This window comes from Rhinolophus sinicus, linkage group LG01, assembly GCF_036562045.2.
Source record: "Rhinolophus sinicus isolate RSC01 linkage group LG01, ASM3656204v1, whole genome shotgun sequence".
Taxonomy (NCBI): domain Eukaryota; kingdom Metazoa; phylum Chordata; class Mammalia; order Chiroptera; family Rhinolophidae; genus Rhinolophus; species Rhinolophus sinicus.
Genome location: NC_133751.1, coordinates 179564543 through 179580799, shown reverse-complemented (window position 1 = coordinate 179580799; position 16257 = coordinate 179564543). Strand labels below are relative to the sequence as shown.

General features: G+C 34.1%; 1 protein-coding gene across 1 annotated transcript in view; it reads left to right on the top strand.

The window, feature by feature from the left end:
• The window catches only part of ORC2 (origin recognition complex subunit 2), a 37493-nt gene that overhangs the window by 9163 nt on the left and 12073 nt on the right, over positions 1–16257 (top strand). The window contains exons 5-11 of the mRNA XM_019726767.2: positions 1179–1268; positions 4693–4785; positions 5486–5517; positions 8337–8397; positions 10609–10802; positions 11813–11911; positions 14550–14659. Coding sequence (XP_019582326.2) covers positions 1179–1268; positions 4693–4785; positions 5486–5517; positions 8337–8397; positions 10609–10802; positions 11813–11911; positions 14550–14659 — 679 coding nt within the window. The remainder of the gene's footprint in view (positions 1–1178; positions 1269–4692; positions 4786–5485; positions 5518–8336; positions 8398–10608; positions 10803–11812; positions 11912–14549; positions 14660–16257) is intronic.

Below are 16257 nucleotides of genomic sequence, written 5' to 3'. Positions count from 1 at the left end.
AAATTCAGTTTACATAGAAACTACTTTAAATTTATATTTTGTCTGTGTGCCAGACAGTTAATTGGGTTGCATAATTGCAGTAACAAGTTAACCCATAAACACACTCACACATATGTGGAAACTGGATATATGACAGAGGTAGCATTGGAGATCATTTGTTCCTGTAGGAAATTTTTGTACCTTTCACTCAAGTTGACTGTAAACCTAAAACTGCTCTAAAACATAAAGTCTTAAAAATTCAGTACTTCTGTTTATCAGATGACACCATAAAGAACTGAGAGACAAGTCACAGGATAGAGAAGAAGATGTTCGACTTTCTTAGTGATTAAGGAAAGGCAAATTAAAATACCTCTCCCCATGAGGCTCATTTTACAACCACTAGATTGGTAAAAATTAAGGATTTTGGATAATACCAAGTTCGTGCATATACAGATCAATGGGAACTCTCAATAAGGAGCACAAATACTGACTTTGGAAAAGTTTGGCACTTTTGTAATAATTAAAAACACATTACCTGTTAAATTAAATCTCCTATTTAGCTGAAAAACAACTATTTCAAAAAAAAATTAGTGAAGAGGGCATTGTTTTACATTTTTACAAATCTCTTTAATGTCTGGTGTAATAGAAGACAGCTGGAGTTTCATCTCTGCTTCCATACATTCCAGTAGCCAACAAGGTGGTGATGTCATCACACATTTTGTAGTCTCTGGAATACTTCATTATACACTCTTGATTGAGAGTCAGAAAGTCAAATGTGAGTGTGTTGTTATGAAATAGTTTTGGCCTGATGGACCTTGGAGACCTCCCAGACCACTTTGAGAATTGGTGTGTTAGAGAGTAGGCTACTAGCCATGAGTGTCCAGTATGTTAAGTAGCAGTTGTTATTTAAAGGGAAGATTAAAGAATAGAATTAAGTCAAGGTCTTAATGGAGAGTTAGAGAGCTTCTACCATGTAACAGCTGTTTAAATCTCAACCTTAATTAGCAATTGTACTTTGCATGTTTGCTAGAAGAAGGAAACAACTAATAAAGTCGCTCTGTTTTTCCTCCTCAGTGGCAACATCTATACATATCCCTCTAGTCTGGAGGGGTTTTTTTAGTGGGCTTTAAAAATAATGTATGTGTATATCTGTGAATAATATGTTTTTTGTATTTTATAAGTTATATATTCTCTTTCAGAATCTTTGAAAAATGGCTCTGCTACAGATGGTGGGAATAAAGTTTATTCTTTTCAGAACAGGAAACACTCTGAAAAGATGGCTAAATTAGGTATGTTGCTTTTCTGATTTCTTTAAACACTATTCAACTTTTCTAAGAAGGTATATTTAACCACATTCCCCACAGTTATCATCCCATTGCATTCCCTAAAAGAATGACGAGGGACATCATTTTATATTAAATTATCAAGCATACTTAAAGGCATTTTTTTTTTTTTTTCATGCTCAGCTGTCTTCTTTTCTCAGGTAGGTTAAAAGCCTCTCTTAGAGGGATAGTAGACTAGGGGTCAGGAGGTTATCACTTTGTGAGGGATGTAAATATCTTAACTGTACATTCTTTTGTATACCTGAAACTAATTTAAAAAAAAAGCTTCTCATAGTAGAAACCCTGTCTTCCTTTCTTCCCACATCTAGCATAGGTTCTCACCAGTCATTTGTTAAGTAAATGAGGGACTTAAGTCACACAGACATTCTGAATTTATTGAATAAGAATTTTACACTGTATGTAGAAAAATGTTTGTATTATAGAAAACTATTTATAAAAAATTGTTAAGAATGGGTTGTTCTAACATTTCTCTTACCCAAGTTACCACTTATACCAATTACACATGAATTCCAGATTTTCAGAAAACTTAATTATAATAAATTACATATAACATTAAAATTAAAGTATCGATTCTTTTAAAAAATTCAGATGGCACTGTATTTGGATCCTGTGGTATTAAGGGGTCATCATTTTTGAAATCCTTGAGGAAAGGAAAGAACATGTGAAAGCACTTTGAAAAGTAAGGGCATCCATCAGCATATGAAGGTTTGGGAGTACCAAAAGTCAAGAGCAATGGAAATAATAATTAGCTACCTAAAATGTAATGGTTGTATAAGAGGGCTTATAATCTACAGTTGTAAAGCACCTACGTATATTTCTTAAGTGGTATATTTTTATGCACTTATTCTAGCCAATGACCATGTAAATGTTCAAGGTCAAGTGAAAATCATTCTTGTTAAGTGTTGACACTGATGAAGTACATATAAGAAGTAATTATAAGACCTGCGTTTCTGAACATAATATGATTCAGTCATTTGCAGAATTCAGTTTTTCTGAAAGGTGTAATATTAAATACATCATTAATTTTGAATCTAACATGGTACATGCAATCACTTACATTAATTAATGTGTTTCTTATCTACATCAAGAAATTAAAAGTTTTTCAATCGGTAAAAATGACTGAGTTCTATGTAGGATCTCTGGGAAACCGGAGACGAAATGCTAATTGTAATTAATTATTAGAGGAAAGATCAGATAGACTCCAAGACCAAAATGAAGCCCTAGGACAATGAAGCAGGACAGAGAATGCTGGAGAAGAAGGAGAACTAATAGTGAAAAGAAGAGTGGAACCCCAGAGAAATAATCAAGTAGTTCTCCAAGTAGATCATGAACCATGCACATAACTATGATGATATGTGTCTTATATCTGTATGTGCTGTAAGAAACTTAAATGGTGTGCATTTCTTTCCTCGCGTCTGAAAGAAATATACAATCATGAAAAGATAATTATCTGGATAACTTTAGACTGATTATATTTTCCAAAATCTGTGTTTAGTTAGGACCTCTGTTTAGTTATGATGCATAAGTATTACTGCTAATTATAATCTAAATGCTAATTACTAATTTACATCTAAATATGTCAATAAAATAGAATGCCTTAATATTTTTAAATAACTTAAGGTCTGCCAGAAAATCATACATTACTGCATATAAATGATGATTAAATGTAATTGGACTAACTATGATATAGGGCTAGAAATAGACTAGGGGTTAGATTGGAAAGGCTTTGTAAAATACAGAAAACATGTCCAGGATGAGTAAGTAAATGCAAACACAGAGCAAAGGCGGAATTACCAAGTAGAAAGGAGGGTGAGAATTTCATTCAACTTGGAGAAAGATGACTTTAGGGAAATTGAAAATATATTGGTTAAATAGTATCAGATCATAACCTAATGAGAAGCTATCATTGGGCAAAGAGGTATTTTATTTTAAAATTTCCAATATGTTGCAGATCAGTTTTGTAAAATACAATACAAATGAATTACTAGAAAAATGAAAATGACAAATATATGCCCCAATTTTTTATTATTAGAGTATCAATAACCATATGTGGGTTATACTATCTTGTTCTTTTTCCTCTTCACCTCTTCCTTTTTCTTCCTTTCTCCTTTTGTAGTTTAATAGTTATTTAAAAGCAGATAATTTTTATGTTTTAATATAAAACCAAAATGATCTCAGCTAAGTTACTTTGTTCTTATGTGACTTTTTGTTGATGTGAAATTTTTTCCCTATGTTGTGGACCAGCAGCCTTTCATCTAAAAACGGTATATTGTTCTCGTGAAAAGAGAAGACCAAGACATGAACTTTAGTCATACCTACAGGGGTAGACTTTTGGGAAAGATGAGGACTGTGAAAAAGAGATGGAGTGACTACCAACAGTAGCCAGGGCACCAGGATAATGTCATAGAACCAAATGGAAGAGTAGTTTCAAAGAAAGATTAAAAAATCTCTAGTGAATGGTACAGAGGACCACGGAGGTTAAGAAAAAAGAAGGCAGTGCACTTGTTGGTACTCTTCATGAGTCGCTTGAGTCAGCTTCAAGATCGGAGAATAAAGCTGGGAAATAGATTAGAAAGAGTTTGAGTCGGTAAGGTGGCTTTAACTTACACAAATTCAACTATATTTTCTCTTATTTTTTGTTTTTAAAGAGGGAGATAACTTAAATAATGTGTACCTTTCTTCTCAATGAACAGTGTTCCAGTGTCTGTTAACTTGGCAAATGTAAATCTATTCCTTCATGAGGCTCATTTGCCACATGCCTCTCACAGTGTGAGAATGTGAACATCTTTAAAGATAAAGGTTTTATTTTTCATTTAAAATGGCCCCTTCTGTTTAGCAGCCAACTATTTTATCGGATGCTCAATTGAAGAAACAGCCATCTTTTCAGTACTATATTTATTTTATACATTATTCATATGTATAGAAATGAAATAAAATCTGCATTTAAGGGGAGATACAATTTAAAAAATACACAATTTTCACTGACTTTAGATCTCACTTTCTCACTATTCTTTCTAACAAAGATGTGCCTCAAGTTAATATGGTAAAGAAATGGAATAAGCTTGCCAGTGGAGAAGAGACAGAGTATATGATAATTAGAGAAAGCAGTAAGGTCAAAGTTAGTTCTTTATTGTATTTTTTTTGAGAGTAGTGTGGATAATTGCAGGAAGACTAGAAGATGCTTGTAACAGAGAATAAAGGTGAAAGTAGTAGTACTCTTAATATGGGTAGGTTTGTTTATCTTTCTGATAATAGTAGTAGGCAGGTTTTGTTTGTTTTTTAAGAATTTAAGTAAAATAAGTCTTTTTCCCCTCTTAATCTACTGTTGTCCATTAAAAGGTCTTTTATATATTTCTTTTTTTGTTTATAGCTTCAGAACTAGCAAAAACCCCAAGAAAAAATGTATCATTCAATTTGAAGAATAATCCTGAAATTATGACTAACATTCCTCAATGTAGCAAGGGTAAGAATTTACATCAGTTCTTTGAAGAGAGTTTTCATAGTTGCTTCAAGTTATAGTATTGTAACTTCAAAATAGTTAAAAAGTTTACTTTTTTTTCCTTCTCATAAGTGAATTTTTATATATTCTTTTCTGTTCTGAAAATTCCTTCAACAAAATGTAGTTAATACCCTAACCAGTGTGCCTTTGTATACCTATATTTACCTATCAATAAAGGGAAAAGATCTGTGCTAGTTGAAGTCGTGCAAATTGACAGGGCCAACTAGAAGCAATCTTAAAATACTGTTGTCATTTGCTTGAGTTAGCCAAATATTCATAGAAGATTTGCTTTGGCAAATATTTGAAATAGGGCTTTGGGGGTTTGAAAGTCTTATCTTATAGTTTGTTGAAAACTGTGGAGCAGTTGTTTTTGAATGATTCATTCCAATTAGGTTAAACAGTGTACTTTTTAAATAATGAACAGTGGGAAGGGCTCCATTTTTTCTTGTTATATCAATGCTACAGAAATGCAGGACATAGCTGTCACTAATCATATTAAATAATTAATAGTGACAGTTAAGCCTCTTTTGGAGATGCAATTAACTGAGAATTCAATAATATATTGTGGCTTCTGAGTAGAAACTGCAACTTTGCTTTTAATGAAACTAGACTGACAAAAAGTGAAGTACTCATAGTAAGTAATGGGTTTTGTTTCATTCTTTAGGACATTCGACTTCAGACAAGATTCAGTTGAAGGTAAGTAATTGACTAAAAACAAGTAAAAACCTTAGTGTTAACCTTAGTGTTACTTTAGTGTAAGACGTCACGAAAAATATCAATTTTGTCTCATATAGTGCTTTATAATTTACAGGTATTTGCCAATTTAATACCTAACTTATAGATGAAGAATCTGAGGTTCAGAGAGGTGAAGTGACTTGCCTTACTTCACCTAATTAGGAAGGAGAAAATGAAGTTGGGTCTTTTGGACCCAACTGTCATGCCTTTTCTGTGTCAGAACTATCCGTGGGTATTTTCATCTTAGTGGAATTGGCCTGGAAATTTTATGGTTTTATTTTGCCCTTTTTTTCCCCCCTTCTTCTGCCCCCATTCAAGCCGTTGTTTCTTAGTCTAGCTGTGTGGGACACAACTCCCTGGCTCATGCTGGTATTAGCCTTGCGCTCCATCCGGCTTGAGGTAGTCAGGTCGCTGGTTGGCCACTCACAGCAGCCTGCAATGGCTGCCGGCCAGTGTGGCCACTGGCTGCTCCTGGCAGCACATGGTAGCCCACAGCAGGTCACAGCAGCCCAGCTCCAGGGAGAGCTGTTGTTCACAATCTTAGCTGTAGAGGGCACAGCTCACTAGCCCATGTGGGAATCGAACCGGTGACCTCAGCGGTTAGGGGCGGTTGGTTAGGAGCGCGGCGCTCCAACCACCTGAGCCACCTGGCTAGCCCTTGTTTTGCTTTTGTATATAATGTTCTGTTGTTTCTTGGTGGATTGTTCCCAAGATCCGTTAACTCTATTAGTCTATCCTTTTATGATTTACATTTGAAAACTAAGCTTTGGTAAATTCATTCCAGGGTAGCTCAAAGGAATTGACAGTTTTTATCCTTTCCTTTGTGTTTTGTGGTTTTGTTTTTCCATTATGCCTTGTCAAGTGGCCCTGCCTGGATGAGGGCAAGCCCAGAGGGGCAAAGATGAATCCAGGACTATGAGTATGTAAGTGGTGAGTGTGTCCAGGTCTGGGTGGCTATGGATTTAGACATACCTGGACTTGTATACAGGCTAAGTTCAGGGAACCCTTTATAAGAATGTGAATATAGACATTCAGGGACATGGTTACAGCCTCTGCAGGAATGTTCTATTTAGGTTATGTAGATGTGGGGTTAGACATGTCAGAGCCTCCTTTATCTTTAATAATGCTTCTTTCCTGTATTATATCTTGTATATGGTATCACAATAAAAGAATAAAACTCATTCCCATAATCCAGTCAATAATTTAGGTATATTATTAGTAAGTTCTTTTTCAAGTTGTGGATCACAGTACGTTAGTAGATCATCTCAATTCCCAAAGGGACCATCAGAAAACCTGTTAATCCAAGCTATTTACCTACCACAATAAGGAAGCATCCTTATGACAGCCTTAAAGCACTATCTTAGATGGGGAAGTTCAGGAACCAATATGTATAGGGCTTGGGGATCTGGACTGAAGAGGTTTAAGTCATGTCTATCAAGATGGGGAACTGATGTGTATTAGACAAAATTCATGATATAACATTTTAGGATTGGTGGACAGTGAGAAGGTCTTGAACTAAGTCTTAGTAAGTAAACTGTTGTTTGATACGCAAACTGTTTTGCCCTGGTGAGTAATCTGTTGTCCTGGTCAGAGAACAGGGTTGCCCAAATGAGCAAACTGTTGGGATAAATTACTTTGCAATTTTTTCTGTAACAAACAGTGAAGTTATTTATTAGTTTATAGCCTTATCTTTTTGAGAAAGAATTTTCTGAAACGGTTATTTTGACACAAGTGTTCTCAGACCTGATAATTAATCTATATGGACGCAGGTTGTCACATCTGTCAATCTTAAAAGCAATTTAGTAGCACATGACCTGCAGTTTAAAAAATGAAATAGAATAAAATAGAAAATTTCTGTTTTGTAAGTATTATTTTATTATAATTTGTTTCAGTTATATATACACATGTACTGAATCATGACGGCAAAATGTAAAAAAAAGTTTTTGTGGATCTAGATCAAAAAAGTTTGAAACATAATGTAATATACTTCATATACCCATTGGGATAGCTCAATTATTATAGTACTATTCTTAATATCCCAAATTGAAATTTATTAACATTTGTAACTAGCACCAACAACCTGTCACAAGACAGCAGACTTAAATATTTTGTCATATTTTCATATTGCCCCAAAACAAAGATATTTTCTTTTTATTGGTGCCATTAAAAATTAATATGTAAACAACAGTGGACATTTTAATGTACTAGAAATGTCATGGTGTTGAAGTATTATATTCAGTGAAAAAAATACATAACTTACACTTTTTAAAAATGTTTAAAAATTTTAAAATACAGAAACAGCAAGTATAAATCTGTCTCTTCTCCTCTCAGAATACTTTAACACCAACAAATTTCCAGCACGTTAAAAAGGCCTATTGCCATATGCATAAGAGTGCCCATTTCCTTGCTTACTCATCATCACCTTTAAAAAATACATATTCTGCTAATCTGATGGGTGAAAAGCGGTTCAAAAGGCTGATTTTTTTTTGGTACAGAATAATAAGAGTACATACATACTTTACAGATGTCTGGAATATGACTTCTAAAGTCACTGTAGAAATCCTTTAGATTTTGTTATATTGTTTTTGTTGTTTTTGTCCAACAAATTCATTTGTCATTGTTTTCTAGTTCTAGGAACAAGGCTCATCTAGTTCTAATGTAGTCTACTGAAAACAAAATATTTTTCTTCTTTTCTAGCCTCTTTCACTTAGATCCATCATTAATTTCTATGTCCTCATTATTATTTGACTAAACTATATTGCTTTTTTATTTTTAAACAGAACAATGATAAAAGTGAATTTCTGTCAACAGCACCTAGTGGTCTAAAGAAAAGATTAATAGGTATGTATTTTTTTTTAACGCTTAGTTTTTATAAAAAGAAGCATGTTAAGAAGAGAAATAATAGTTAAAGTATATAGGTTCTAGTCTTAAGACTACTTGCTTTTTATCTTTGGCCAGCCACGTATAGGGCCCTCTCTATGCCTCCATGTTTTGTTTGCAAAATAGGGATAATAATGGTACCAGCCCCAGAGTTATTTTCAGATTAATTGAAATAAAGGATGTCAAAAGTTTTAGTATAGCCTTGATATGTGCTTAATAGGTTTTAGCTATTGTTATCCTTTAGTCTTACAACTACTTATTGTTATTTCTTTTAATGAAAGACAAGATGTGTTCATTTTCTCAAACTGTAGGTTCCTTAAGGGCAAGGACTATATCTTACATTTTTAACTCCAACACTTAGCACTATGCCTTTTACTTTATAGTCAGTGGATACTGAGTAGTGTTTCCAATAAATGTCTCTCCAATAAAAAAAATAAGCCTTTTAGTTTGCTTTGAGACAGTTTTGGAATTGGTTCTATTGATTTATTTAGAAATTTTGTAATGGTTTTAAATATTCGTCGCTCTACTTAACGCTGTACAAAGCCAAGTAAACAGACATGGGTCCTGCCTTCTGGAAAATTTTAAATGGTTTTAGATTTTTAAATATTTAATTTTGGGGCAAATAACTTGTTGATCTTTATATTTCACAAAGGTGTCAACTTCTTTCTTGAGTTGACCCCTCGACAATAATATTAGCTAACATTGTCAAATCCATGCTGTAGTCCTTGTTTTTCAAGGTATAGATGTCATAGCGCTGTTAATACTACATAGAAATGGTTGGATATCTGAAGCAATAAAAAATGATATGTGCAATTATGATTATTATTATTTCATGTCAAATACATCCCAGGCCCTATGTTTCCTCCTTACTCCAAAGAAGAATACTTTCTAGAGCGAAAATAACTTCCTCTTCCTTCTCAGTCATCACCAAACATGTATACCTACATGTATGATGTATACATGTAAGTAAGGTGGAGACATTTTATGGTACCTTCTACCACTTGTAACCCATCCATCTGCATGGGCAGCAGTCAGTGCAGATCTGAATCCGCTAAGCAGTATATGCCCACAAAAATCAAGCCTTTTTTTTTTTTTTTTTTCAGTATCTTATATTTTTTATATGCTGACTGGATATTCTGAATTATTGTTCAAAATAAATATACTGATTTGCTTCAAGTTATTTCACCATCTTTTAGAAGTTAACTTTTTATAATAGTTTTATACTTATTTTGTTGAATGTAAAACTAGTTTTGCCTTTCCTTTATGAGTGTAAAACTAGCTTTATTAGTCTTGGGGAGTGATGGAGGTAGCTATGGTTTGTTTAAAAATGTAATTTTTTAATCAATTCTGGGATGGAGTGTGCTGTGTATCAGTAGTGGCTGCATTAATTGAGTGTTATATCAGTTTGGAGGGCATTTTCGTAGGCAGCAATAGAAAATTCTAGAATAGTGGCTTAAGCCATAGACATTTAAGTATCACATCATAAGTCAGCAGTTCTATGGTTGATGTGACTCAACAGTGTCATGAAAGACTCAGGTTGTTCCTATCTTTTTGCTTTGCCATCATCGTTTTTCATCTTCATGTTGATACTTCATATTGCAAAATGGCTTCCATAGCTTTAAGCTATGGGTGTAAATAAGGGGCTTTCATTCCATATGGGAGGAAAATCTTCCCCAGAAATTCCAGCAAATTTTCCTTCAAGTTTCATTGATCAAATTTCCCCTGAAGTTACATAGCCAACTCTAGTTGCAAAGGAGGCTGGGAAAGCAAGTATTTGGCAAAGGAAAAGACGGTCACTATGATTATTTCTCCTTTCAGTGGAGCACCTGGCTACGTTTTACAAAACTGGAGTTGGGTTAGCAAGGAAGAAGGAAAGAGAATGGTATTAGGTGTGACTGACAGTTTCTACAGCTCAGGCATTGTTAGTTGCTCTACGTGGATTTCAATGTAGTCTTCACAATGATATATTAAGTTAGGCACTGCTACCCCTCATTTGATAAGTAAGGAAACTGGTGCTCAGAAGATGTATATAACTAGCTCTGGTGAAATCATCAGCAAGTAATCACAAAACGAGAAGTCAGACTCTTACTTCAAAGCCCACATTCTTCCTATTTCCCCACAATGCCTCTTGTCAAACTGTCAAATTTTCCCAATTACTTTTTCCCCCCACAGTTCCAAGGTCTCATTCTGACAGTGAAAGTGAGTATTCTGCTTCCAACTCAGAGGATGATGAAGGGGCTGCACAAGAATATGAAGAGGACACTAATGAAGTCACACTGAGCCAAAAGATTCAAGCTCAGAATAGAGTAGTTTCAACTCCTGTTTGCAAAGAAATACCTTCTAAGAAAATGAAAAGAGACAAAACAGTAAGTGAAGAGAGAGACTTAAACCTTCGAGAAAATTTGTGTAATGTCTCAAAGATAAGCTACCCTAAGAGAAGAGATCCAAACGGGGCAATCAGTATAATTTTTCTTCACTTTTCTGTATTTTCTCCGCCTTACACGTAAATTCCCATATATATTTCTGTCTATTTTGTACTCTCTATCTTGGCCTGTCTGCAGCATCCCTATTTAACAATACCACAGAATATGCTAAAGGTGACATCTCAACTCAATTGTATAAAATGATCTTTTAATAAAAAAATTTTGATAAGATAATTGGAGGCAAGACTTCTCAGTGTATATCTTCTTATATAGTTTTATTTTTATAATGTTGATGTAGTCAAGTCAATTTAAGTTATCAATGACATGGCTTATGGATCCATGCTGAGCTATTGGGAAGAACACTGCAGACACCATGGCTTGAGAAAAGGCAACTTATCCTGGTGTTCTGTGTAAAGATTCAGAACAGTCTAGAAAGCCTACTGCTTGAATGGCTTCCCATCTCTTCCTTACCACCGTGGAGTTTAGTCCTGCCCCATGTCAGCAGAAAAAGTGTGAGCCATTTTACTGGAAGAGTAGGCAAGTCTTTTTTTTTTAACTTGCTGTGTATGTTTTCATTTTCACAGTACTTCAACTATACTGATATTAAAGGATTTGCTAGGACTGTGTGAGGCAAAACAAAGTTTCTAATGTGTAAACCTCCCGTTTTTTTTTTTAATGTGTCTAAATAGAAATTATATATTGCAACTTAGGAATTGTTTTGGGGAACAGACTACTTCACTCTAGTCATTTCTGTAACTGTTATGATCCTAAGAGTTACTCAGTTTCATCACTAGCATTAAATTCTCTTGGTCCAAAATCTGTATTGTTGCTTCAAACAGAAAATACTGAATGCCAAATAAAGAATTTCACCCTATTTGATGCTATTACTGTCTAGTTTTGATATAAAACAAATACCTGAAACTAAGAACTGACTTTGCTCTGTTCACTTTCAGAATGACTTAGTGGAAGAGTATTTTGAAGCTCACAGCAGTTCAAAAGTTTTAACCTCTGATAGAACACTGCAGAAGCTAAGGAGAACTAAACTGGATCAGGTATGTTGCAAGGAATGTTACTTGTAAGTTTTTCTTATTGTGAGCTGAAAAATACATAAGCAGGAAATTTGAAGAGTAAGTGTACACATGCAGAATTATTATTCCTGATCAAATGAAACAAATTAATGTGACATAACTGTTAACATATTTTATTATATAAATGCTAAATGGTGCACTGGATTAGAATTCTATTTGACATACTGTAATTATGCATTTTTTTCTCTTATTCGTCATTTCTTCATGATCTATAATAATTATGAGTGTCATAGTTTATTTGATATCCATGTACCATTAATCTCTCTTAGTCATTTAACCCACATATTCATTGAACCTCACACTGGTCATAAAACAAAGATTGACCTTACTCTCTCAGTTACAAACCTTGCAAAAAGCAGAGGATATTCTGCTTCTTGATAGTATGGAAAACCTGCTCAATGCAGTAACAAGTCAATATATACTGTGATTGTGGTATCTCATTTTATAAGAAATATCATATAGTTATACTTGTTGGGCTTTTGGTACTTCCCTAAAGAGAGGAGACAGAACCATCTGAGTGAGAAAATCTTTCAGTAGAAAGTGGGCTTAATAATCTAACTCGAGATTGTTATTGGTAGGGGGTGGCCGGTTAGCTCAGTTGGTTAGAGCGCAGCGCTCTTAACAAAAACATTGCCAGTTTGATCCCCACATGGGCCAATGTGAGCTGGGCCCTCCACCACTAGGTTGAAACAACTACTTGACTTGGAGCTGATGGTCCTGGAAAAACTCAAATAAAAGTTAAAAAAAAAAGATTGTTATTGGCTCAAAGAGTATCAAGATGCAAGCCAGATTTTAGTGCAGTTTTCTAAGGTGTACAGAGCTTTTGACAGAGTTTTCAAACTATAGAAAAGAGAGGAAAATACAGGCTAAGTCTCTGTCTTCTGAATGGCATAATGCTGTGTGGTTGTTTTGTTTTTGTTTTGCCACCTGGCTTATTGGTATTGAGACGCAGCTTGGAGACTAGTTGAAAACATTATCAAGGAGCCAGAGTTGTTCCAACGAAGAGATGGTGCTAATATCTACTTAGTGAATATATTTTTATATAAGTAACATGGGAGAAGGATAAACGGACCTAGGGTCAAGGTAGGACTACGTAGGATCTAGAAGCAAAACGACCTTTAGGAGGATGAAAGAAACACCTGTTACCGATAATGAGGGAAGGGAAGTCCTTTCAGTACAATCTCAGCGCATGTGTCAATTTATTAATCATGTCAGCGGGTGAGTTGGGGGTTGGCTGACCTAGGACTTGCTCCATATGTCTCTCCCTCCTTGGACCAGCAGGCTAGCTGAGGCATGTTCTTTTCATGACAATGTCATGGAGGTAAGAGAAGTGGAAAACACAAGACCTAAAGGCCTGGGTGCCAGACTGGCTCAGTATCACTTGTGTCTCATCCTAATGGCCATAGCAAATCACATAATCACATGGCTGAAAGCAGAGTCAGAGGGCAGGGAACCAGGCTCCACATCTTTAGTGGGAAGAACTGCAGAGTTACATGGCAAAGGGTGTGGATATGGAGAGGGGGAAGTTAGAGGCCAATAGTACAATTCTCCACAGATACTAAAATTGGAAATGAAAGTTCATAGAGGTTCACACTCAAGTGTGAGTATATACTCTGATAATCCAGTATAAATGACTACTGGAAATGATACTAGTGGTTTATCTGCTTTTTCAGGGCTGGCTCAAAACTTTAGAAGGAATGAGAGAAATTTTTTAAACTACTTACTTAACAGTTTTACTTAAATTTAAAACTTGTCCTATTTCTCTTTACATATGTGGATAAATAAAAACTGTATAGGCCAGAGTGCCTGGAATGTTGATTGCAATTTTAGCTGGAAAAAAAACTAATATTTTGCTTAAAGGATAAAATCATGAAAACATGGTAGTGCTAGGATAAAAATGCACATACAGCCTTTTGCTAGAGTTTTCATTTTAAAAAATAAGCTATAATATATTTGATTCACCAGCATGAATTTTCAAGTTTTGGGTGCAGGGCCATGTACATTCCTCAGTTTATGTACGTTATTGTTTTAAAAACTTTGCAGTACTTATCAGAGTTACAGGATTTTTTAGTAATAGCTTTTGGAAGAGGAGCAGTGGTAGAAATTTATTTTATTAATGATAGTGGTAAATTATAAAGAACCTTTCATGTTTTCTGAGAATTAATGTTGAACTGTTGTTACCTTAAGCTTTTACATTTTTTTCAAATCCATAGGTTTTTAAAACTGTCTGGATTTGTTGTCAAAGTTTGGAGGCAGGTTTAATCATCATCTTTTTATGGTAACGATCTTTTTAGAAATTAAAGCCTTATATTTGGAATTTATAATTATGTAAATGATTCTAGAAAAAACAGCAAAATCTTTACTTTTATCATATATTTGTACTAAAAAGAATGTTAAAAAATTTTAAGAAAACAAATATTTCAGTCATGTTTAAAAGATGATATGTATTCAATTGATGCACACATTACCAAACCTGATTAATATTTCCACTAATGGCCTCTTCTAATCTCTACATCTAAGGAAATATTTTTAGTTTAGATTAATTTGATGTATGTTGTTTGAAAGTGATTTTCTTCCCTCACTCTTCCTTTTTTTTTTTAAGCAAACTTTGCGTAATTTATTGAGCAAGGTTTCTCCTTCCTTTTCTGCTGAACTTAAACAACTAAATCAACAATATGAACAATTATTTCATAAATGGATGTTGCAGTTACAGTAAGTACTATCATCATTGCAAACCCTTATCAAATGTTGATGTGAGTCTATTTTAAAATCAAAGCAGTTTAACATTTTTTCTTTTTGCAGTGAATTTTTCTATTTGTGAAATTTTTATTTACATATAAAAATTTTAAAAATAGGTTTTTATTTTTTTACAATTTTATGACCCAAATGTAAAAATGTCATTGTGTGGCTTTTCTCAGAAATTCTAGTTTTCAAGAAATTTGTCTTTTCTAAGGTTATTAGGTGTAAAAGCCATTAGTAAGATAAATAGCCTTTCTTTGAATTACAAGTTATTACTCATAAAAATATTTGAAAGTCTAATTTGTCAATAAATATATCAATTAGGTTTTAATCGTTTTCCATAATAAAGTTCCTAAAATGAAAATATGTATTTCTTTTAATGTCATCCTGTATACATGTACTATAGACCTTTAGGATTTTGTGAGATCTGTCCCATGAACATTATTTTACTATTTCAAAATTATTTCTTAGAATGTTTTTTCATTTTTATCGTTTTTCAGATACCGCAGATTAAATTTTAAATTTCCATTAAAATACCTAGAAGAATGATTAAAATAAAATAAAAAAAGTAAAATTAAGACAAAGTAATTTTTAAACTATAATTACTTTTATATTTGTATTTAAAAGAACCTTAGTATAAAGAAATGCTTAAAATGAATGGTAATGTAAACATACGTACACACTCAAAATTATATACATATTCATTGGGGTAAATAAGAAGGCAGGTCCAATAAGCAGTAGGAACATAGAAATTGCCACATTTTTCCCCAGTTGATCCTGGTTTTCTTTTGCCAATAATAGGTTGAAGGGTTATGCTAGTAAGAGAATGATTATCTTCCTTGCTAGGACCTCGGCTTCTCTCGATAACTATTTATGGATTTGTTCATTATAAACTTATAAAGCAGCTCTTTCCTCTAATCCCACTCCCCTTTCCACCAATTCTTCTTTCTTCCAGTATGTCAACTCCAATAATTTGGTTTGCTTTGCTTCCTAGCCTAGACCTCAGTCAACTATTTTAACAGAATTGCTAGCTCTCTGAATTCCCTTGCTTGTTTTCTGCTCTTCTACCTTATTAATCTCTCTACCTTTGGGGGTTCTCTCTCTTCCATTTCTAGGCTATCCTGCATTGCTAGAGCATCACATAAATACTGTTTCTCATCGACCTCTGTAAACAATCTTGGAGTTGACCTTTAGCTTGACCCCTAGTGCTGTGGTGTTCTGTCTCATCCCATTCACTCTCAGCTTCATTTGCTTTTGTATGTGAATAACTCCCATAATTATCTCCAGCCCAACCCAGGCTGGATCTCACTCCTTAACAGCATACATGGATATCTGAATGTATATTGGAAGTTTCCATGTGCATGTCATAAAAATATTCAATGTACATAAAATTTAACTCATCTGAAACTCATCATTCCCACCTGCCCCTGCGACCTAGCACAGTGAATGTCACCCCATTCACGTAGTTGCCTATGCCCAAAATCGAGTTATTCTTCAATATTCCCTTTCCCTCACCTTCCACATCTAATCACTCTCCAAATTCTATTGATTTGACCTATACAGCTCTTGAC